Below are 19,624 nucleotides of genomic sequence, written 5' to 3'. Positions count from 1 at the left end.
CCAATGCTCATGGTCATGGAGTCCCCTCAAGTGATCAAGGTCTGTCTACTAATGCCTTCAACTCTGCCTTCAACTCTCAATTTACTTTTCAGGGGATGGAAAGTTTTCACTGAAATTTGTAACTGGTTCTTTTAGTCTTAATCCTTATTTTGCACAGAGAGATCCACAACCATGCTAATGCCTTTGTGTTTGTCTTTATGTATGAAACCTTCTTCTTTGTTAAAACCCATGTTGGGTTTTTTTCATCAGGTCAAATTCCAAGATACACTTATGCGTTTTACTCTGTATTATGATGAGGATGGGCTTCTTGATCTTAACATGCTTGGGTTGAAAGACAAGATTCGGACTTTCTATAACTTTGGTCCTGCCATGGACCTTAATCTTACTTACATTGATGAAGACAGTGATGTGGTGACACTAGTTGATGATGATGATCTGGATGAAGCTGTTAGGCAGAATTTGAATCCTTTGAGGATTACTGTATTCTCTTCTATTGACTCTATTTCTTCAAAGCCGTCTCAAGAGTCATCCATATCCATGACTGGCGTGTCCTTAATAGTGGCTAAACTTGAGGAATGTTCCTCAAGGTTCAGTAAACTTGAGGAAAGTATGTCGAAGTTGACTAAACTTGAGGAATGCATGTCAAAGTTCACTAACCTGGGTTTCGATTTGGAGCATCGAAGTGGTGGAAACAGGGGAGACAGAATGGCTTCTGATTGCCCTATGGGTCCTCAAGGTGCTGAGGACCTGCGTGAGTCTTCTATTGATGTGGCTGAACCCAAGGCATTTTCAAGTGCTAATGTTGAAGAACTAACCCAAATTACCAACCAAAAGGGAAAGGAAGATAGTAATGCGGTTGGTTCTGTGGCGATATCAGTTCCCCCTACGAATTCTCATGTGGATATAAAAGTCAATTGTCATGAGGATTCAGTCGAGGTAGCATCCCCAGATAAGAATACCTGGTCAGTTTCTCAATCTGATTTTATTACGCATTGACAATGAAGTTAAGATTCAGAACAAAATAATGACAATTCTTTTGCTTTTGACACTTCACATTGTTTTTCGGATTTATCATCACTGCCTTATAATCCATTTGACAGTCCGAAAGAGGTCCCTGTTCTTGCTGGAGTTGAGCAGTTTCCTGGGGTGAAAGTTGCTTCTAATCTTCATGACATTTCTCCACAGAATGAGTTTGCAGCAGAAAATGTATTCCCTCCTTGGTATGACAATAGTTATCCTATTAAGAAGAGTTATTATCACCAAGATATCCATGACAGAGTATTTCACGGTGGTGTTCAGTGTGATGGTTGTGGGATGCTTCCGATAGTGGGGTCTCGGTTCAAGTCTATAGTGTAAGAAACTAAGAATTTAATCCCTTGCTAAGTTGTCTCCATGATTGGATTGAGTTATTTTTTCCTTCTCACTGAGAAGTTTGATGCATCTTACTTCCACAGGAGAGAAGATTATGACCTTTGCATCACTTGCTTCCGGAGTATTGGAAAAGACGATGAGTATATTAAATTAAATCTACCTCAGTCATTTCAATTCCACAATTCAGATGAGAAGCGATGTGGTCCTGTATGGGGTTGATGCCTTAATTATTGTTTGGTTTAGTTGATTATTTATGTTCTTGCATCTTAGTGTCCACATGTTTAATGATCACCCAGTATCTCATTCGTTTTCGCATGCTTTTCTTAAAATGATGTCCCAGCCACACTCCCTAGAACCATGGTGTACAATGCCAGATGCACCAAAAGGCCCCAGATGCTTTGATGGACATATTGCTCTTTCAGATGGCTCTGTCATAGCCCCAAATATTTCAGTTGCCAAGATATGCAAAATGCGTAACAAGGGATCTACTATCTGGAGTTTTGGGACAAGGCTTGAGTGGATTGGAGGAGATAAGTTCACTGAGGAAGTTTCAGTTGAACTTCAGGTGAGCATTCAAAGTTCTTGACATGTCTGAATCATCCGCATGGTCGTATCTGCATCTTAGAATATCTGATGCCAATTTTTTTCTTCTTTTTGTCAACAATTACTGTGTCACATCCGTGTGACATGATTCTTTGAAGTGTAAATTTGTTGCCACTTATTTGTTCATGCATATGTAATTGAGATCATTGCTTGCCTAAAAATATCCTCATATGCTGTGAGAATCTTAACATTATTCTTGAAATGATTCTTTAGAACTTGATGACTAAGAAGTATTGATTCAATTATTGTGATTACATTGACTAAGTTATGGGTGAAAATTGTAATGGCGCTCAATGAACATGATTACTTTATTGTCATCTTTAAATTGCCTCTTTCTGAGCACATTAATGTTTTTGAGTTTGTTATGAAAGCTGTCTTTCATTTTCATAGCTACTAAAAATATTTTGCTCATAGTTTTCTTTCCCCTTCCTGCATGATTATTCTGGAAAGCATCTCAGGGTCTTTGATTTATATATAGATAAACCAGATGTTAATAGTTTTTGTCATAACCAAGGTTCCACTTCATGGCTGCGGATTGGGTGAGGAACTTGACGTTGTTGTGAATTTCATTGCACCTGAGCGGAGCGATCTTTACGTTTCCTTTTGGAGGATGTTATCGCCCTTCGGATATGAATTTGTGCAGAAATTTTCTCTCCTCATTGAGGTTTCCTATGAGCTCAATCACTTCTCAGTCGCTGGTTGTAATTAATTTATCAACCAGCAGTTGCGCCTCTTCTACTACAGGTATAATGCTACCCTTAAGGTTACATTGCGCATTCGATTTGAGTTCTCCCCCGGAAATTACTCAAAAGTGGACAAGTAGATGATAGATTTCCTTCTTGAATCTTTGGAGGCCAGAGTGTCTCCAATTGGTCAATCTAAAGTAGCTTCTGTAACTGATATGTAGGACATGGTAATGAACTCCACTCTGTTATTTATCATTTGATTTTGTTACATCAGAGGCTTTTAGTTCCGATAGTTATTGTACTTATTCTGATATGTAAACACCATTTTAGTCTAGAAAAAACATGCATTGCTACAAAAAGGGAAATGAGGTTCTATGCTTGGAGAAGAAGAAAACATAAGACTCATATGAACGTATCTGATGGCTGGACCGATAAGAAGGTATTTCTGATTTCTTTATCTACTAGCCAATAACTGATCACCGCATAGATTTTCCTGCCAGTAGGAGCAGTTTTTGGGGCAATGAGGGACATAAGCAATCTGATGGCATGATCTTGAGAATAGCATTTCAGATTTCCCTAATATTGATTGTTGATAGAATTGCATTCTCGCGAAATCCTGCACTCACTAATCGGCATTAAAGAAGTGGTTTGAATAGAAGTATCATGACTGGATAATAGCAACTCGAATCAATCTGCGATGATCATTTTGGTGATGCTGCTGCAAGGGATCCAATACAATGGTAGGGATGGTGCAAATCATATTTTGGGAGAAGTCATGAAACTCTTAATTTATATTTTGCTCATCCTATGTATATTTAGTTTATTTTCCTCAAATTTATTGTTGCCCATGCTTTGATGTAGTTAGAATATCACAAATAGAACATACTCCTGACTCAGAAAACTATTTATATATTTGGCTGCAGGATTTTTCATGAAGGAAATGAATGAGAGATTGATGATGAAGAACTGGGGAAGATCAACTGAGTAGCATTGGATGCTAAGGACCTAGTGACCTTCTAAAGGGTAATGTTAATGTTCATATGGCCTTGAGAAAGAAATTAATTAATTGAACTTGCAAATGTTCTCTCTTTCTAGTAAGTTTTTATTTTGTTGAGATGTGTGATTTTAGTTAGTTTTCTGCGTTAAGACGACAAAACGTCGTCGTCATCATCTAATCTGATTTTGTAGATCTATCAACAATGCTTTTTACATCGTGAATGCGACTAGGTGAGGATGACATCTCACAAAACAGAACGAGGGGGACGTACATCCTCACTTAACTATTAAACAAAGATTGTTAGGTTAGATGATATTGTCAATAAGAATGTAACTACAAAGACAAGAATCACCAGTTTATGAGCTGAAATAAACTCTTTCTAGTTCCATTTCATGCTTCACACATAGATATGCAGCTGTAGAGGCTTTCTGGGTTATTACTTGCTAGTACTTTGTTTCAGCCAAGCTAGTGTATCTCCAATAGTTTTCATGGAGTCAACAACAATAACCACCACCTTCCAGTTAGCCAACTGCCCTATCATTTGGTCCTAGATTATTTCTCCCGGAAGACAAAAGGCCACAGTTTCAACATGTAAGCCTGGGCATTCTTTGGATGATATTATCGTCTCGCGCCACAAAACCCACCTCAATTCAGGTAATTAATATTCTTCTTAGCTCAAAACAGAACTCAAATCCTCTTTTGTATGCTTTCTGCATTTTGTCATTCACTGGGAGGTTTTTGTGGAAGGATATATATATATATATATATATATGTTGATGAAAAGGCTTTTGAGCTTGATATCAGAAGAGATTGGGTCCAGGTCTTAATTCACAGGCTAATTACTATCCACCATGTCCTGACCCTGAGCTAACCTTGGGTCCGCAACCTCATACTGATACTGGTGCACTCACTCACAATTCTTTTGCAACACCAAGGAGTGACTGATCTACAAGTGATCAAAGATGGAAAATTGGTTGCCATTAATCCTGTCCCAAATGCATTTATCGTGAATAAAGTTGATCACATTCAGGTAATTGATCTCACTACCTCAATTCTGTAAGAAATAAATCCCACATCGGTTAGACACAAGTCTACCGAGTGATATATATGATTAAGCCCACCCTTAAACAATCAAGAGATCTTTATCAAGACTTGGTGAGTTGACATGCTGAAGAACTTTACAAAGGATTCTGCAAGCATTATTGCAGTCTTGAAGTTGTAAAGCTGTGTAGTTAGTTAAAAGGCTATAATTTGTTGTACTAGTATTTTGTTTGGTGGGAATTGTTTGGCAGAAAGTCATAAAATAGTGTAGTTGGACGGCTGATTCCAATTGAGCCGAAAGAGTACAAGATTGCATTATTGAAAAGTCCTACTTATTTTGGCAAATTGTACTTGTATTTTGTTTGGTGGAATTGTTTGGCAGAAAGTCATAAAATAGTGTGGTTGGACAGGTGATTCCAATTGAGCCGAAAGAGTACAAGATTGCATTATTGAAAAGTCCCACTCACTTTGGCAAAAGAATATCGTTTGGTCAATATATCAGATGAACCTGTGTATATATATATATATATATATATATATATATATATATATATATATATATATATATAAGGCTTTCTTCAATCAGCTTTAACAGAAGGTCTTTCATCCAAGTGTTTCTCAGATTGTTTTCATGGAATCCACATCCTTCCAATTATCCACTAAATTCATTCTTCCAGAGGACAAGAGGCCACAGCTCTCAAAAGCATCCACTCTACACACAATCCCCATAATTGACATGAATCAAGAACCATCCCTGCTTGTTCAAAACCTCTCACAAGCTTGCGAGGAATATGGGTTCTTTCAGATCATCAACCATGGAGTACCCAATGAATTATGCCAAAAGATGATGACTACACTGTCTGAATTCTTTGCGTTGTCTAGCCAAGAAAAGGCACAATTCTTCACTACAGATCTTACTAAGCAAGTAAAGCTTTTCAATTACTACCTAAAGCTGGATACCCAAGAGAAGGTCACGATGTGGAGTGAGTCCTTCGCTCACCCTTGGCATCCTTTAGAAGATATCATCCATCTTTTGCCTGAAAACCCACTTCAGTACCGGTATCAATCTCTTCTGATTAACTTCAATTCTAGATTTCCAAAATGATCTTCGCGTTGTTCATATGTTCTTATCCATGTTTGTTTGTACAGAGAGGTTTTTGCTGCATACGCAAAGGAGATGCGAGTGTTAATGAGGAAGCTTTTGAGATTCGTATCGCAAGGGCTTGGTCTAGAGATGGATTGCCTGGAAAAGATACTGGGACTGGAGCCTGCGCTTAATTATCAGGCGAATCACTATCCACCCTGTCCAGATCCTGAACTCACCCTGGGTCTGCCTGCTCATACTGACATTGTTGCACTCACTATACTCCTGCAATCTGAAGGAGTGACCGGCCTCCAAGTCATCAAAGATGGAAACTGGGTTTCAGTCGATCCAGTCCCAAACGCATTTGTCATCAATTTGGGTGATCAGATTCAGGTAATTCAAACTCTTCACTACGCGCGCTCTCTGTTTGCTGCCTGTTTGCCACAGCAGAAACAGGAGCGGAGCCGTTTCCGACTTCCACTGTGTCAAACAGCATAGCGGGTCGAGCAGATCCGTTGGTCAATGGACAACAAATCCACTGAAGTTTTATAAACTCCCAATGAGAGCTTATACAACGGATCTACAATGCATTATTTTGTTAAAAAAAAATTTATGTGAGTCTCACATAATGATTACATTTTTATTACTTTTTTAATAAAAGTTGACCCACATGCATTACAACATTAATTTCTTTTACTTTTTTATTAATATTTAAAACATTAGTTTTTATTTTAAACATTTTTAACTTACCACATTATCTTAATTAATTTTACATAAATAATTATTATAATATTTAAAATATTTAAATTTTATACGTAATATTAATTTTATTAGTATAAATTTTATTTAATAAATTAAATGTAAGATTAATAAAAATAAAAAATTATTATAAAATCATTAATATTTAATAAAAATAATTATTTTATTAGTTTTATTAAAAAAATTATATTTATTATATTAAATTTAATAACAAAATTTGATATAAAAATTATAAAATCTAATATTATAATACTTTAATTCAACCACATTTTCGCTAGCATCAATTTTTAATTTGCCAAACACTTCACAGCATATTTCACAGTTTTAAGCTCAACATATTTCTCACAGCATTTCCGCTAGCATTGAAAATCAATCTATCCGCTCTACCAAACGCACCCTTGGCCTAAGTGAACGAACAATATGTGTAATGTAGGTCCTGAGTAATGGAAGGTATAAGAGTGTACACCACAGAGCCATGACAAACAATAGACAATCTCGAATATCGGTGGCCATGTTTTACAGACCGAACAGCGATGTTGTAATTGGTCCAATCGAAGACATGATCGACGATGAACACCCACCATTATATCGCAACTATTACATATGGGAGTTCATGGAAGAGTTTCGAAGGCAAGAAGGGACAAGGCGGAGGGTCAAAGAAACCTTTGAGTTAAGGCACTAACTAATAACTATGGAATTTTTTTTAAAGATTCCATCGTCAAAATAAGAATGGATTGATGAATTGGTTCAACATTCCATGTAATTAAGTATTCTTAAGCTATAATCGTTATATTTTGAAACTTTTAGCCTAAATATGTAATTGATTTTTGTTATAAATGAGAACAAAAACATATAAGTTTGTCATTTGGATATTTGATATGAGCTTAAATTAGGGTTATTAAGCTTGGTCCGTGCACATAGTAAAATCTTGGTCCGCGCACATAGTAAACTATAGGATAAATTATGTTTAAGTTCAACGCGCGTAGTCGTAAGGATATTCTTAGTGTAAAGTGGAAATTGGACTCAAGATCTTCTTAATTCCAAATCCATTTGATTTGGGCCAAGAGAGATTTAATTAAGCTATAATTGAATTCATTTCCCTCGCAATCAAACCAACTTAGATTGATTTGAAATGAAATTCGAACTAATCAAAAATTAAATTCATAGATGCATAAATGCATTTGACTACGGAGTGGGGCATTTTGGGCCCACACAAGACAAATAATAGTGAAGGCAATGACTTATTTTTAATGGCCCAACAAAAATCAATATTGGATCTCACCTCTATTATACAAAAAGTCAAGTCAAATCAATACAATCAAATCAATAAAACACGAATCTCAATACAATCATATCAACAAAACACAAATTCTTATACATTATCCTTTCCCACCCAACATGAATGCCAACTATATTTTATGCTCCATGTTATACACAATAAAACTATACCACACAAAACTAAAACTTGAGCATAAATATCTGAGGGACGCTTGCGTCTTGGGCCAGCTGGATCTCATTCAACACGCAGGCCCAGCAGCCCAACGAAAACAAACAAATACTGAAATACCCAATCCGCCAATATTTTGACAGCCTCAAATGTGAAAGCCTGAACGGGTATATATGACATTCACAGGCCTTTAATCAGTTGTTGGGCCCAAAAACAAGAGACCAGAGGACTCATAACTGTAAACTATCAGGCCCAGCAGCCCAATACAGCTACCGTTTAATTCATGTGCCTAATTACACAAGATTCCAAAAGAACTATAACTCCACGGATATCATCAAACAGTTACATATGTAAAATCATTTCAATTAACATATGTTAAGACTTAAGATGCAATCAGGTGACACCCAGCCACTGGTTAAAGTGGTAAGGATGGTGTCTATCATCCTAATGACCGGGTTTGAATCCTCCTCCTCCGTTTCAAAAAAAAAGAAGAAAAGATCCAATCAGGTGAAGGAGAGACAAAGGCAGGTGTTGCAGAGACAAAAGACAAAAATATTGGCTCACAATTGTTCATCTCTATCTTAAGGAAAAAAAATCTATTCTATTTTCCACAGATGATATGTCCTGTCCTGAAACTGTCGATCCTTCTTATATATTATATTACATCAATAATTCACATTGGGCATTTCTGACTTTGAGCTACAGATTACAAAGCATTTTCTCAAGAACAAGATCACAAGAGTATTTGTTACACTTCCAATCGCATACTAATTAACAAAACTCACTCATTTTTTCTCACTAGGATTTCTATTCACAGACATTAACTTACTGAACATTCTTTTGGGTTGCGTTGGAATAGCACATAAAGCCTTAAACTTGGAAGATCTTCCAATTCCATCCGGGTTCATGTCATTCATGTCCAAATCATCGTCTTCGGCCAGCTTCATTTTTAAAGTTGATGTTCTTGAGTATGGTGATTTAAGGCCCGAGACACTCCGCTGATCGTCTGCTGGAATGGAAGTAGTAGTAGTGCTTAATGGTGCTGTAGGCCTTGAAGGGTCAATCCCGTTAGCGGCCAGAAGTGCCTTGATTTTGCTTGGAAGCTCGGTCACTTTGCCACCATTCATGGTGGCTCTAGCTTGCTCAAAGAAGAGAACTTGTACCACTACCCTTAGTGGAAGAAACTCATTTTGTGCAGCATGCATGCAGGCATCCATAGACAGCTTTTTGCAGTCCAAGATTCGACACAACCTTTTCCTTTCTTTCTTGTTTAAATCTGGATGTGCCTGTATATTGACCTGAATTAGCTTACTTACATGAACCTTAAAATTTTCTACTAGTAACAAAATCAGGGTAATTTAACATTTTGATCATTTCAAGGAAAATGATACAGAAGAAAATCTATCAGCTTTTCTCAGTATTGAAGGACAAGTGCAACTATGGCCTTGGACTTTTTTTTTTCCCCTCATGTTAGAAAACAGAGAAGAACATACCTTGAGATAGATGTCAATGGCTCTGTAGAGGTCATCATGGTCAAGCCTTGAGAATTCAGGGATGGATTCTGCAACTGCAATAAACTTCGATAGAGGCAAATTTACGTCCCTCGCAATCTCCCGAAGATATCCATCCACAAGCTTTGCCCCCTTCAGTTTTGACCTATGTGATGCTGAGGAAGATCTCCTACTCCCTTGAAGCTTGAAATCAATATTCTCCGCAGACCTTGACCTTCTCCTCTCAAACCCAAGCTTGGATCTTGGAGGGCTAGTAGGTGGACTCTGCCCTTGTAACATGAACTCCTCCAATATTGTCAAAACTATATCTACATCATACAAAGTATCATTTTTGTATGACAGTGAAGGTATTAACAGATCACTGACTCGTGCTTCCTCTAATTGAAGTCCAACCCTTCTTGCTAATTCTATCTTTGATGAAGAAGCATCATTAAGAATATTGGACGCCTTTATGAGTTTAAGAAGGAAACTGCAAGAAACAGCGCCTTTTTCTCCCGGTAACAAACTAACAATTGATTCCAGTAGCAGCCTATGCTTTGAATTTATTTTGATTGCAGAATCAGAATCGGAATCGGAATCACTTACCTTTTGCTTATAAACACTCCCATCTATATGTGATATATTGGGTAGCCATCTAGATGCATAGATTTTCAATGCGTCTCCAATGAGATTGGAGGGTACTCTTCCACTAGATTTAATAGCTATCATGGTTCTCCAATAAAGTTCTATCCCCAATTCTGCAATATCCTCAGCCCACCAACCCTTGATTGCCTGGTTATGTCTCTGGCTCTCTGCTCCGTTACACGAAACATTGTCCCGAAGCCTTCTGGAAGGACTATGTGACAAACTCACCTTTGATGGGTGTGTAAAGACTTTTGAGGCAATTGATTCAATGCATCTGCTAGTGATTCCAAGGTCCTCTGATGACAATGGAAAGGCGCTTGTACTTTGTAGGGTGACAATAGAATCCTTCCATCCTTGAAGGATGCAGGAGTTGAAGAAGACTTCAATTTTGTATATCAAGTTCCCTTTCTCAACATCCTCAGTCATCTGCAAGTACTCGGCAGCACATCGTGCTGGTACAATGTTGTAGGCACAGAGAGTGATTGTGATACCATAACAGAACTTCGCACACAGTTCAAATGCCTCAACTCCACCAGGAAAATCAGGGAGTTGGACTAATTGGTGGCTTGAAGATTCAGTTGATTCAGAGCATAGCCTCTGCAGACGCAAACACTTGGACAGCAGAGGGAACTGCAAAAATGAACTTACAGAGAATCAACTGAAAGAAAACAGCAAACACCATAGTTCAAGTGACTTTCAACAAACACCTTGACTACTAAAGATTATGGAGTTTATTCTTTACCTTGTGAAGCAAATATCTACTTCCTTTCACTTCAATTATGAGGTCACTAGAAACTTCAGAGGAAACAGACCTGCATTTGAAGCAAAAGAAACTTCTGTTCTCATCTCCGTCAAAGAAAAATACATAATCAACGACCCACCACCCAATAACTTAATATTTAATCAGTGTCATCCTTACCTTACAGCCTCAAAAGTGTAAAAGGTGTCTGGCCGAGATCCGAGTTTCATAAACTTCATGGCTGCTCCTTCTGATTTACTTCTCAATTACTACTTCTCATCACACCCACTTTAACATCTCTGATTCATAGACCACCCAAAACCTTTTCTTTGTTCGCTCCTCATCATCTCCTGTATGGAGACCTCAACCCCATGAAGAGTAAGAGAGAGAGAGAAAAATAAAAGGAAGAGAGAATTATTCTAGACAGAAATTGTGGGTATCAGAGAAGGAATTCCATTCGCCAACAAGAGTGTTCGAATGAAATTTTAAGGCAGAAAATTGACAACCTTAAGATCGAAGTATCGAACACTCCAATGTCTGTCTTTCCCATATGATTTGGACATGCCAAAACAAATAGTCGAGGACCAACTTCAATCCCATCAAGATTACACGCACCAGCCCTTCCCTCTCATCATTGCCACACCAATTTTTTTTCTTTCACGGTGTGCCCCCTTGATTATTTTAGTCAAACACTATTTAATACGCCATATCATTTGCATAACAAAACGACAACAATTCACAAGTGAGCTCAGCAACTGAGACTTAGTCAAAGTCACTAAACTCATAAAAATGTCTAATTGACATGTAAGGAGTGAGTTTTATCCATATAAATCATTCGATTTGGATTTTACCCAATCAAGATGGTATATTTGTTATTAACAGTTTATGAGTTTTTATTAATGAAAGTTTGAGAATGTTTGTCAGCATGGATTCTTATATGTTATTAACCGTTTATGCAACCGTTTATGCATTTGTGGACTCCATATGTCCATATGTTCAGCATGAAATTCGATCGGATAACTGAATATCAGCTACTACTGAGATCCTATCATGATTGTCCTCCTTGTTACCTAAAAGGGTGGCCAATCCGATAATTGGGCTCGTCTGTGGGACCATATCTTGGGCCCAACTACTACTTTCTCCCTAGGGCTCACTCTCCATACTGAATAACTTTACAGGTCTGCATGCACAGTGCACAAATAGACCCTTGATGACCTTGGTCATGACAGCATAAAAACAAGTGAATTGAGCTAATCATACAAACTTGTAGTATGGTCAAAATCGAAACATACAGACTGTTTATGCTCGGTGTGTATTACAGAATACATCAATTAGATATCATACTGGTTCATTTTGTGCGTTCAAGTTGGACGAGAGAGGTAGTGATTGTGTGAAGGTACTAATGGTAGCTTTTTGGTCTGCTTATGGTTTAGTATTAGGTGGTTTAATAGACAAGTAATTGTGGGGACTTGATATATAGTGTCATTTAGTCAAATATTATGCTGACAAAACTTTTGATTATCTTGAAAATCACAATTTGTAGTTGGTAAAGGATGATTAGGGTCCATCCAGCCATGATACAGCTCGAATCCTCAAGTTTACCCACCCACCCACACAATGGGGGTGAGAAAACTCTATTCGGTCTGGATGATCGAATTTATTCGATTCGGATTAAACCAAATTTGAACATAAATAATATGTCCGAAATTTGGGTTTAAACACAATTTTTTTTTTATGGTTTAAAACAGAGTCCGGGTTCAAACATAGAAATCTTATCTGCTTTACTTATCCGGATTTATATCAATTCAGATCTAGTCAATTAAATACGTCGAAATTCAATCCGAATTAGGATAGGAACATGTAAATATTTCCATCCCCACGCCTACCACACACACTCACTCACACACACTCTTTCCCTTCATTTGGTCAAAGATTCGCATGCGACGCATGGTTAGGCAACATGAGTTTGACACGACATGCATATCAATCCAGTATCGATTTCTCTTTTACCTTATTATTTGACTGTGAAAACATGATTTTGTTATCCTTTTGTGCTATGATTGTCGATTAGTACTAAACCAAATCATCATTGCACCTCTTTTTTTTTTCTTTTCTTCTTTGGGTCTTCTTTTGACTAGAAATTTGCAGTTTTACTCTTTTTTCGGTTGTTTAATGGGTTGGAATTAATTTTCTGCCTATATCAGAGGTTAATTTATCATAAAGGATGTGATTTTGTTGTCACATGCGTACGAATTATATATGTGTGATGAGTGATGACGTCCAAAGTGGGTATGGTTCCTCGATTGCTCGGTTTTGGTGACGCATAAAGTGTTCAAATTGACGTCAAAAATTGTTCCTCGAATCTACTGAGGTGACATGCATAGTTGAAAACGTGAGTTTGGATTCGTTGGAGTGTACCTCATGGAGACGCTCTGATGCTTAAGTAAGCTCGATGGAATAAAGTGTTAAGGAGGCTGCTCGATACTCGAAGCTCCATATTTAATTAGTAGTCAAAAGTGAGAATGTGCGAGAGATTTACTTGAATGAAAATTCTTTTTTATATGGATTTTGAATTATTGAATGCTAATTAGGTCTTTTTAATGATACAAGTGTGATTACCTTACCCCTTTTTTTCAAGATTGAAGCAGCAACAGCAGCCGCCTTAACAATAATATACATACTCTTTGAAATGAAAACCAAAACCTAGTAATTTAGTTATTTGATGGTGTGTGGGTTCGTATCAACTTTCTTAAAGGAAGGGATAAAATATATATATATTAACAACAAAAAGGAGCCTACATGTTTGTGGTCAGTCCAGATAAACTTGAAGATGATGATGAGATTGATCAAGTAGATGTGTCATTCAATTGTGGTTTCCTCTGCTTATAGATTTGATAAGTTCAATCATTACATATGAATATATGATTCGTGAGTAACACAACTACTGCTGATTTGCCATGAATTCTCAAAATAAACAACTATGCAACTTTGAACAAGAGTAGTCTTAAAGAGCTTAATTGGCACTTTTAACTTTAAGAACCCTACTTCTCAAGACCATTAGGATTATAGGACCACGTCCACTCTGTCACTTTCATATTATGAACATTAGGCCTCAATTTCCCATCAGATTTTTCAACTCTTGCTCTTGAAATTTACAGTCGAAACACGCCAATAATATTGTCATCGATCTTTTTAGGTTTATCGGATCATTGTAGATGCATCGAGCTCGCAATACTTTGTATTTTTCATGGGTTATCGCCCATGATCCTTAGGCTCAGAATATGCGTTGTTGGAGATTGGAGAATTGATCATCTCATCCAATAATATTGTCCGCTCTAGGATTCCGATTCACTGTTGATACAACGGATTAACGGTTTTATTCGATCTTTGGCACACACGTTGTTGATGGGAGGCTTTGGACTTTACTCATTCAGTTCTAGACCGACGTGGAATTATGGTGTTAGTTGACACTTGCTTTTCTGGCAAGAAAAAAATAGAAACAATTTCTTAGCCAATAAATTAAGGTTAGGGGAAGAGAACTCAGTGGTCCTGCGCACAGAATGTCAATCCAAAAGGAATTTACAGATTGCATGGGGCAGTAGTACTTTAAGAAACTATGATGAAAAGCAGTCTCAGACAGATACTGAGATACAAACACTAATTTTAAGACACTATTGTTCACTTGGGCATTTTATCGAACATGTAACTGAGTAGAGTTCAATCCCCATCCATCCCCCACCCAGTATGGGCCTTATGTATTAAGAAAAGGATTGGGCTAAATTGTCTCTAAAGAAAAGGCTTTAGTAACTGGCGGCCCAGTTAAGATTTTCAATTCCCATGGGCCATGGTTATATCAATACTTGAACGTAAACACCATCCATTAGAACACTGACATGTGGCACAAGAAAATGACACGACACCAAATTGCCAAATTGACACGTGGTCGAGGTGGTATCCACAAAAATTTTCCGACCAAGGTATAGTCGATGTGCCCATCCGAGCAGAAGTATACGAAAAGTTAATCCATCACAGAACTCAAAACAAGGCAGCCAAGGGGAGAGCATCTCGTGGAGTGGAGTCACCTCGAAAACTCCTAGTGTCCAAGCACCAAAGGAACCAAGGAGTATGAGAGAATTAGGAGAAGATTCATCCTCTGAAAAATTCTCTAAGAAGATTTCATTCCTCAACATATAAAATGGGAACTCCACTATGAGGCTAACGATTCAACACTTTATACTCTTGAACACTTTAACATAACTGAGAAGACACTTCATAATGTTAGTCCGATCACCTTATACGTCACCAGATCAATCAGTTTTGTACTTCATCAAAACAAGTTGAAGTTTAAGAAGCGAATTGTTGGAAAATCTGCGAAATTAAACTGTATATTATACATATTTTACAAAAAAAAAATGATTGTCTAATAGATCTTCATATGCCCTTAATAATGACACAAATACATTATTGGAGTTTCAAAATCATATCCGACCGTTGTGATGTAGAGATGCTCTAATCATTTTGACGACATTGTGGCACCATAACGTTGTGCCATTTGTCGACTTCTCCACATCACCCTTTAAAAAGAAGCCAAGCCCAGCCCAGCCCAAACAGTGGGGCCCAACAAAGATGGCAACACGTTCACTTAATCACCCCGTAAGAGGAACCTGGACTAAGCAATAACTTTATGTCAAAACGACACGGCAGAGTTGGGTTGAGTCGGTCAATACCATTACCCCAACAGACGCGTATGTGGGAGTGGGACCCGCCCACGGCCTTCCTCGGGCCTCTGAAACACACACCCACACACTGATTCCGGCGATTGTGTCCCATGGTGGTTGATACTTTTCTTCTCCTAATAAATACCGAACGGACCATTACTTTTTGCTACATACATACACATACATACATACATAAATAAGCTATATAAAGAAGAAGAAAAGGCAGCGTCTTTCCCTCAAACTATCCCCAACAAAAGAGAAAGTGAGAAACTGCCTTTCCTTCTGGTCTTTAACAACTGCCACCACCCATTTTTTATATTCCGCAGAGTTTTTTCTATCTACCTCTATCATTAGGTCCTTTTTGCCTTTCTGGGTTTTCGATTTTTTTTTTGGGTTTAAATTATTTCTATTTGTTTATTCATCGGTGTTTGTGTTTTCGACAATTTTGGAGCAACACATCGCCTTTTGAAGACTTGTCGTTGGAAAGGAGTTCGGTGACTGTACAAGTAACGGCTATAATTGGTGGGTCTGGTTGGGAGTGGAAGGGAGAGCGGAGATCTACGTGTCCGGTGGAGGGTTTGATTTACGAATTTTACATTTTTTCGGAGTTCGGAGTTAGGGTTAGGGACGGTTTGCTTTTTTTCGGGGCTGATCTGTTTGGTTTGCATTGGTGTGTCTTTTTTGGGATTTGAAGGAGAGAATATTAAGAATGTGGTGGATGATGAGTGAGAATGGGGGGTATTACTGCTCGAAGAAGACCGATGATATATGCGGCGATGTTTGTGGCCAGGTTTGTGTTTAATTCGTCATACTTCTGTTTTGATGCCCAGATTGATCTGTTGATTGCTTTTGTTTGTTATGATTTTCCTTTTGGTGATTTCTGGATTCAGTTTGGATTCTTAGAAAATGTAAGAGATTAGTCGTCTTTTTGTTTTGTTTTCCTTTTCCTTTGGTTCCGATGGATGGTTCGTTCTACCTCTATTGAATCCGTCGAAATCCTCCGCCTCGTGGACGCGGAGGATTTTGTCTATGTGGATATTTATTCTGGACTTTATGTGAGACTGTGTCTGCACATTTTTGTAGATGTAAGTAAATCTGAATCACGAAATTAGTTTTTGAATGTAAAAATATTTATAATCAGAAAATCGATTGTTGATTGATTAGTAGCTTCCTAAACTTCGAGGAAGGGTTCTTTTGAAGCTTAAGGCTGCTTTCATGCCAAATAGAAAGTGGGGCCTCGGTTGAAAGCCAACTAAAATGTTGGCAATATTAGAAAGCAGACTCTCTGTGGATAGTGCCATAGTGGTTAAGATATTATCAATAAACATTGGGACTACTTCTAAGATATAATAACAATAACATATTGCGTAAGTGAGGTTCTTTACAACCAAATCAAGAACAGAACCTTTAGGCAGCACTGCTGTCTCTACTTCCGCCCTAGCTGTGCTTCTACATTTGTTTTTGTCTTGGCAGTGGTATTTTTATCCTGCTATTGTTTTTTTTCCAACTCGTGCCTTTGCCAATGATGGTGGAACCGGATCCGTCCCCATAATTGGTTTTGAAACGGCCTGGGGTGAAACCGGTGCCTCTACCCTTGTATATGCCTTAGCGTATCTCACCTCTTCTTGTTCAGATTGTTCTCTGCAACTTGGGAACATGAAGTTGGAATTTTTAGTAATCGTAGATCAGCATGCTGCGGTGAATATGTACCTGGGCCCTGTACATGCCGCCCGTTACACCCTGGGACTTAGTTTCGCCTGAAGCATCGGACCAATGATCACCCATGACTTCTGTGTACCACTAGTCTCAGGAAAAAATCATAGTCAGATAATCTAGAATTTTCATAATTACCACGGAATATGATGGAAGATAAAGCAAAATTTTTTGTTTGTTTGAGAGAAAGAAAACCATTTCCCCCTAAATTTGATTTACATTTTATCAGTGTTTCCTCGTGATACCGTGATTAACATATTATTGCTGGAAACATTGTGATTTACCCTATTTCATAGTGTAATTGAGGTTTGTCTGTTTTAGAGAAGCTTATTGTTTGTTATTGGGAGTTTTTGCGGCCAAAATTTTGCAGATTGAGTTTTCCGTGTTTATGTCCTTTGTATATCTGGAATAAATACAGTAGCTGAAAAAAATGTGTTCATCTAAAATTATGCTCAGCCTTTTGCTATAGATGATACAGATGTTGGTCATTCATAATTTTTCATGCTTCTTTTTCAGAGTGGCTGAAGTGTGGCAATCCTTTAAGTTTGTGTTGCCTTTCAATAAATCATATTTTGATCCCTTGACGTAAATTGTATAATGTGCAGGAATCAAGCAGAGGTTTGAGCATGTCTAGAATTCGCTGCATCCTTCGTGGTATGGATTTGAAGACCTATCTACTTCTATTCGTCCTTGTCCCAACATGCATATTTGGTATTTATTTACATGGGCAAAAGATATCATATTTCATGCGTCCGATATGGGAATCGCCGCCCAAGCCATTCCATGATATCCCACACTACTATCATGAGAAAGTGTCCATGGAAAACCTCTGTAAACTCCATGGTTGGGGGATACGCGACTACCCAAGGCGTGTTTATGATGCAGTGTTGTTCAGTAACGAGTTGGACCTTCTTACGATACGATGGAAAGAACTCTATCCATATATAACCCAGTTTGTTATTCTCGAGTCTAATTCAACATTTACTGGGTTGCCAAAGCCTCTTGTCTTTGCAAGCCACCGAGAAGAGTTTAAATTTGTTGAGCCTAGATTGACTTACGGAACTGTTGGTGGAAGATTTAAGAAAGGTGAAAACCCTTTTGTTGAGGAGGCATACCAGCGAGTGGCACTGGACCAGCTTCTCAAAATAGCAGGTATTTCTGATGATGACTTGCTGATAATGTCGGACGTGGATGAGATACCAAGCAGACATACTATCAATCTTCTAAGATGGTGTGACGACATACCACAGGTCCTTCATCTTCGGTTGAAGAATTATCTCTATTCTTTTGAGTTTCTTGTCGATAACAATAGCTGGAGAGCTTCAGTACACAGATACCAGGCTGGTAAAACTAGGTATGCGCATTATCGCCAGACAGATGATATCTTGGCAGATGCAGGGTGGCACTGTAGTTTTTGCTTTCGGCATATCAATGAATTTATCTTTAAGATGAAGGCTTACAGCCATTTTGATAGGGTGAGGTTCTTTCGTTACCTGAACCCTGATAGAGTTCAGAGAGTAATCTGCAAGGGGGCCGATTTATTTGACATGCTTCCCGAGGAGTACACATTTAAGGAAATCATTGGAAAGATGGGACCGATTCCTCATTCTTTCTCAGCAGTTCACCTCCCATCATATCTCTTGGAGAATGCAGAAAAGCTTAAATTTCTCTTGCCTGGAAACTGCTTACGGGAAAGTGGGTGACTTCCTCATTATGCCTCTGCTGTAAATTTCTGGTAAAGCTAGTTGAAGGTGAGCATCTGTTTCTCCTTCTGAAGCAGTCAACTGCGCAATTGATGACTCGGTGCGTAATCAATGCTGCTGCTGCTGCTGCTCCTTGTGTCCAGCAAAAATCCATAGAATATTTGCGGAGTTGGAGAAATTCTTGGGTTTTGTGGGTGTGAATTTTTGTATATAACCCTCTTTCTTACAAAGTAGACATTGATCAGGATGGATCAAATCTTTTGAATAGGCAGGGAGCTTACTGTTTTGAGAACATAACATATTCTTTGCATCTATTGACTCGCTTAATATTTTTTTTGGGATTCAACATAAACATTTTTTCATATGTTTTTCTTGCAACTACATACAAATAGTATTTTCATTAGCGATGGTATTCTTAGATTTGAATGTATATATAGCGGAAATGACAACAATTTAAGGTTGAGTAGACTCTGTGACTGGGGACATCCCTCACATGGTTTGCCTTCAAAGCCAATGTTTTCAAGTTCCGTATATATTCCTTTTTGTTTGTCTATTCATGGCACCACGTTGTTGGTTGATGGAAGAGAAAAAACAAATTGAAAGAAAAATCCATAGGAATATGGTATAT

The 19,624-nt window shown here is 38.0% G+C and overlaps 4 protein-coding genes across 7 annotated transcripts; 3 read left to right on the top strand and 1 right to left on the bottom strand.

The window, feature by feature from the left end:
* Window positions 1-49: 49 nt before the first annotated feature.
* Window positions 50-5,163, top strand: LOC119991593 (protein JOKA2-like). Of its 4 annotated transcripts, XR_005466228.1 has the most exons (8): window positions 50-962; window positions 1,101-1,352; window positions 1,455-1,578; window positions 1,712-1,936; window positions 2,489-2,718; window positions 3,584-3,683; window positions 3,849-4,311; window positions 4,478-5,163. XR_005466228.1 is itself a non-coding variant. In XM_038837932.1 (6 exons), exons 1-5 carry the CDS (start codon window positions 172-174, stop codon window positions 2,681-2,683), a joined length of 1,587 nt encoding a protein of 528 aa, XP_038693860.1. In that variant the 5' UTR covers window positions 50-171; the 3' UTR covers window positions 2,684-2,718; window positions 3,584-3,776. The 4 variants fall into 4 exon arrangements, 1 of the variants encoding a protein (XP_038693860.1); XR_005466229.1 differs by lacking the exons at window positions 3,849-4,311; window positions 4,478-5,163 and adding an exon at window positions 3,164-3,400 and having other exon boundaries at window positions 3,584-3,776; XR_005466227.1 differs by lacking the exons at window positions 3,849-4,311; window positions 4,478-5,163 and having other exon boundaries at window positions 2,489-3,400; window positions 3,584-3,776.
* A 101-nt stretch (window positions 5,164-5,264) lies between these two features.
* On the top strand, window positions 5,265-7,413 carry LOC119991594 (protein DOWNY MILDEW RESISTANCE 6-like). The gene is made up of 3 exons (XM_038837933.1): window positions 5,265-5,757; window positions 5,848-6,175; window positions 6,975-7,413. The coding sequence occupies exons 1-3, from the start codon at window positions 5,330-5,332 to the stop codon at window positions 7,221-7,223; spliced, it is 1,005 nt and encodes a 334-aa protein (XP_038693861.1). The 5' UTR covers window positions 5,265-5,329; the 3' UTR covers window positions 7,224-7,413.
* A 1,195-nt stretch (window positions 7,414-8,608) lies between these two features.
* On the bottom strand, window positions 8,609-11,569 carry LOC119992014 (BTB/POZ domain-containing protein At1g67900-like). The gene is made up of 5 exons (XM_038838590.1): window positions 11,369-11,569; window positions 11,043-11,212; window positions 10,866-10,935; window positions 9,482-10,753; window positions 8,609-9,274 (listed from the first exon to the last, which is right to left on the bottom strand). The coding sequence occupies exons 2-5, from the start codon at window positions 11,099-11,101 to the stop codon at window positions 8,774-8,776; spliced, it is 1,902 nt and encodes a 633-aa protein (XP_038694518.1). The 5' UTR covers window positions 11,102-11,212; window positions 11,369-11,569; the 3' UTR covers window positions 8,609-8,773.
* Window positions 11,570-15,639: 4,070 nt separating this feature from the next.
* LOC119990629 (beta-1,4-mannosyl-glycoprotein 4-beta-N-acetylglucosaminyltransferase-like) lies at window positions 15,640-19,358 on the top strand. Its single transcript, XM_038836640.1, has 2 exons — window positions 15,640-16,370; window positions 17,899-19,358. Exons 1-2 carry the CDS (start codon window positions 16,290-16,292, stop codon window positions 18,994-18,996), a joined length of 1,179 nt encoding a protein of 392 aa, XP_038692568.1. The 5' UTR covers window positions 15,640-16,289; the 3' UTR covers window positions 18,997-19,358.
* The last annotated feature ends 266 nt before the right edge of the window (window positions 19,359-19,624 follow it).

Source organism: Tripterygium wilfordii, chromosome 22 (assembly GCF_013401445.1).
Source record: "Tripterygium wilfordii isolate XIE 37 chromosome 22, ASM1340144v1, whole genome shotgun sequence".
Classification (NCBI taxonomy): domain Eukaryota; kingdom Viridiplantae; phylum Streptophyta; class Magnoliopsida; order Celastrales; family Celastraceae; genus Tripterygium; species Tripterygium wilfordii.
The sequence above is the reverse complement of the archived record's forward strand: the minus strand, read 5'-3'. Positions and strand labels throughout refer to the sequence as shown.

Excerpts from the sequence above, each read along its gene's own strand:
- LOC119992014 (XM_038838590.1), bottom strand. The coding sequence starts at position 11,101 with ATGAAGTTTATGAAACTCGGATCTCGGCCAGACACCTTTTACACTTTT. Across the intron at positions 10,754-10,865 it reads GTAGATATTTGCTTCACAAG|TTCCCTCTGCTGTCCAAGTG; the intron begins GTAAAGAATAAA and ends TCATTTTTGCAG. Across the intron at positions 9,275-9,481 it reads CCATTGACATCTATCTCAAG|GCACATCCAGATTTAAACAA; the intron begins GTATGTTCTTCT and ends GTCAATATACAG.
- LOC119990629 (XM_038836640.1), top strand. The coding sequence starts at position 16,290 with ATGTGGTGGATGATGAGTGAGAATGGGGGGTATTACTGCTCGAAGAAG. Across the intron at positions 16,371-17,898 it reads GCGGCGATGTTTGTGGCCAG|GAATCAAGCAGAGGTTTGAG; the intron begins GTTTGTGTTTAA and ends TATAATGTGCAG.
- LOC119991594 (XM_038837933.1), top strand. The coding sequence starts at position 5,330 with ATGGAATCCACATCCTTCCAATTATCCACTAAATTCATTCTTCCAGAG. Across the intron at positions 5,758-5,847 it reads GAAAACCCACTTCAGTACCG|AGAGGTTTTTGCTGCATACG; the intron begins GTATCAATCTCT and ends TTGTTTGTACAG. Across the intron at positions 6,176-6,974 it reads ATTTGGGTGATCAGATTCAG|GTCCTGAGTAATGGAAGGTA; the intron begins GTAATTCAAACT and ends TGTGTAATGTAG.
- LOC119991593 (XM_038837932.1), top strand. The coding sequence starts at position 172 with ATGCTAATGCCTTTGTGTTTGTCTTTATGTATGAAACCTTCTTCTTTG. Across the intron at positions 963-1,100 it reads TCCCCAGATAAGAATACCTG|TCCGAAAGAGGTCCCTGTTC; the intron begins GTCAGTTTCTCA and ends TCCATTTGACAG. Across the intron at positions 1,353-1,454 it reads TCTCGGTTCAAGTCTATAGT|GAGAGAAGATTATGACCTTT; the intron begins GTAAGAAACTAA and ends TTACTTCCACAG.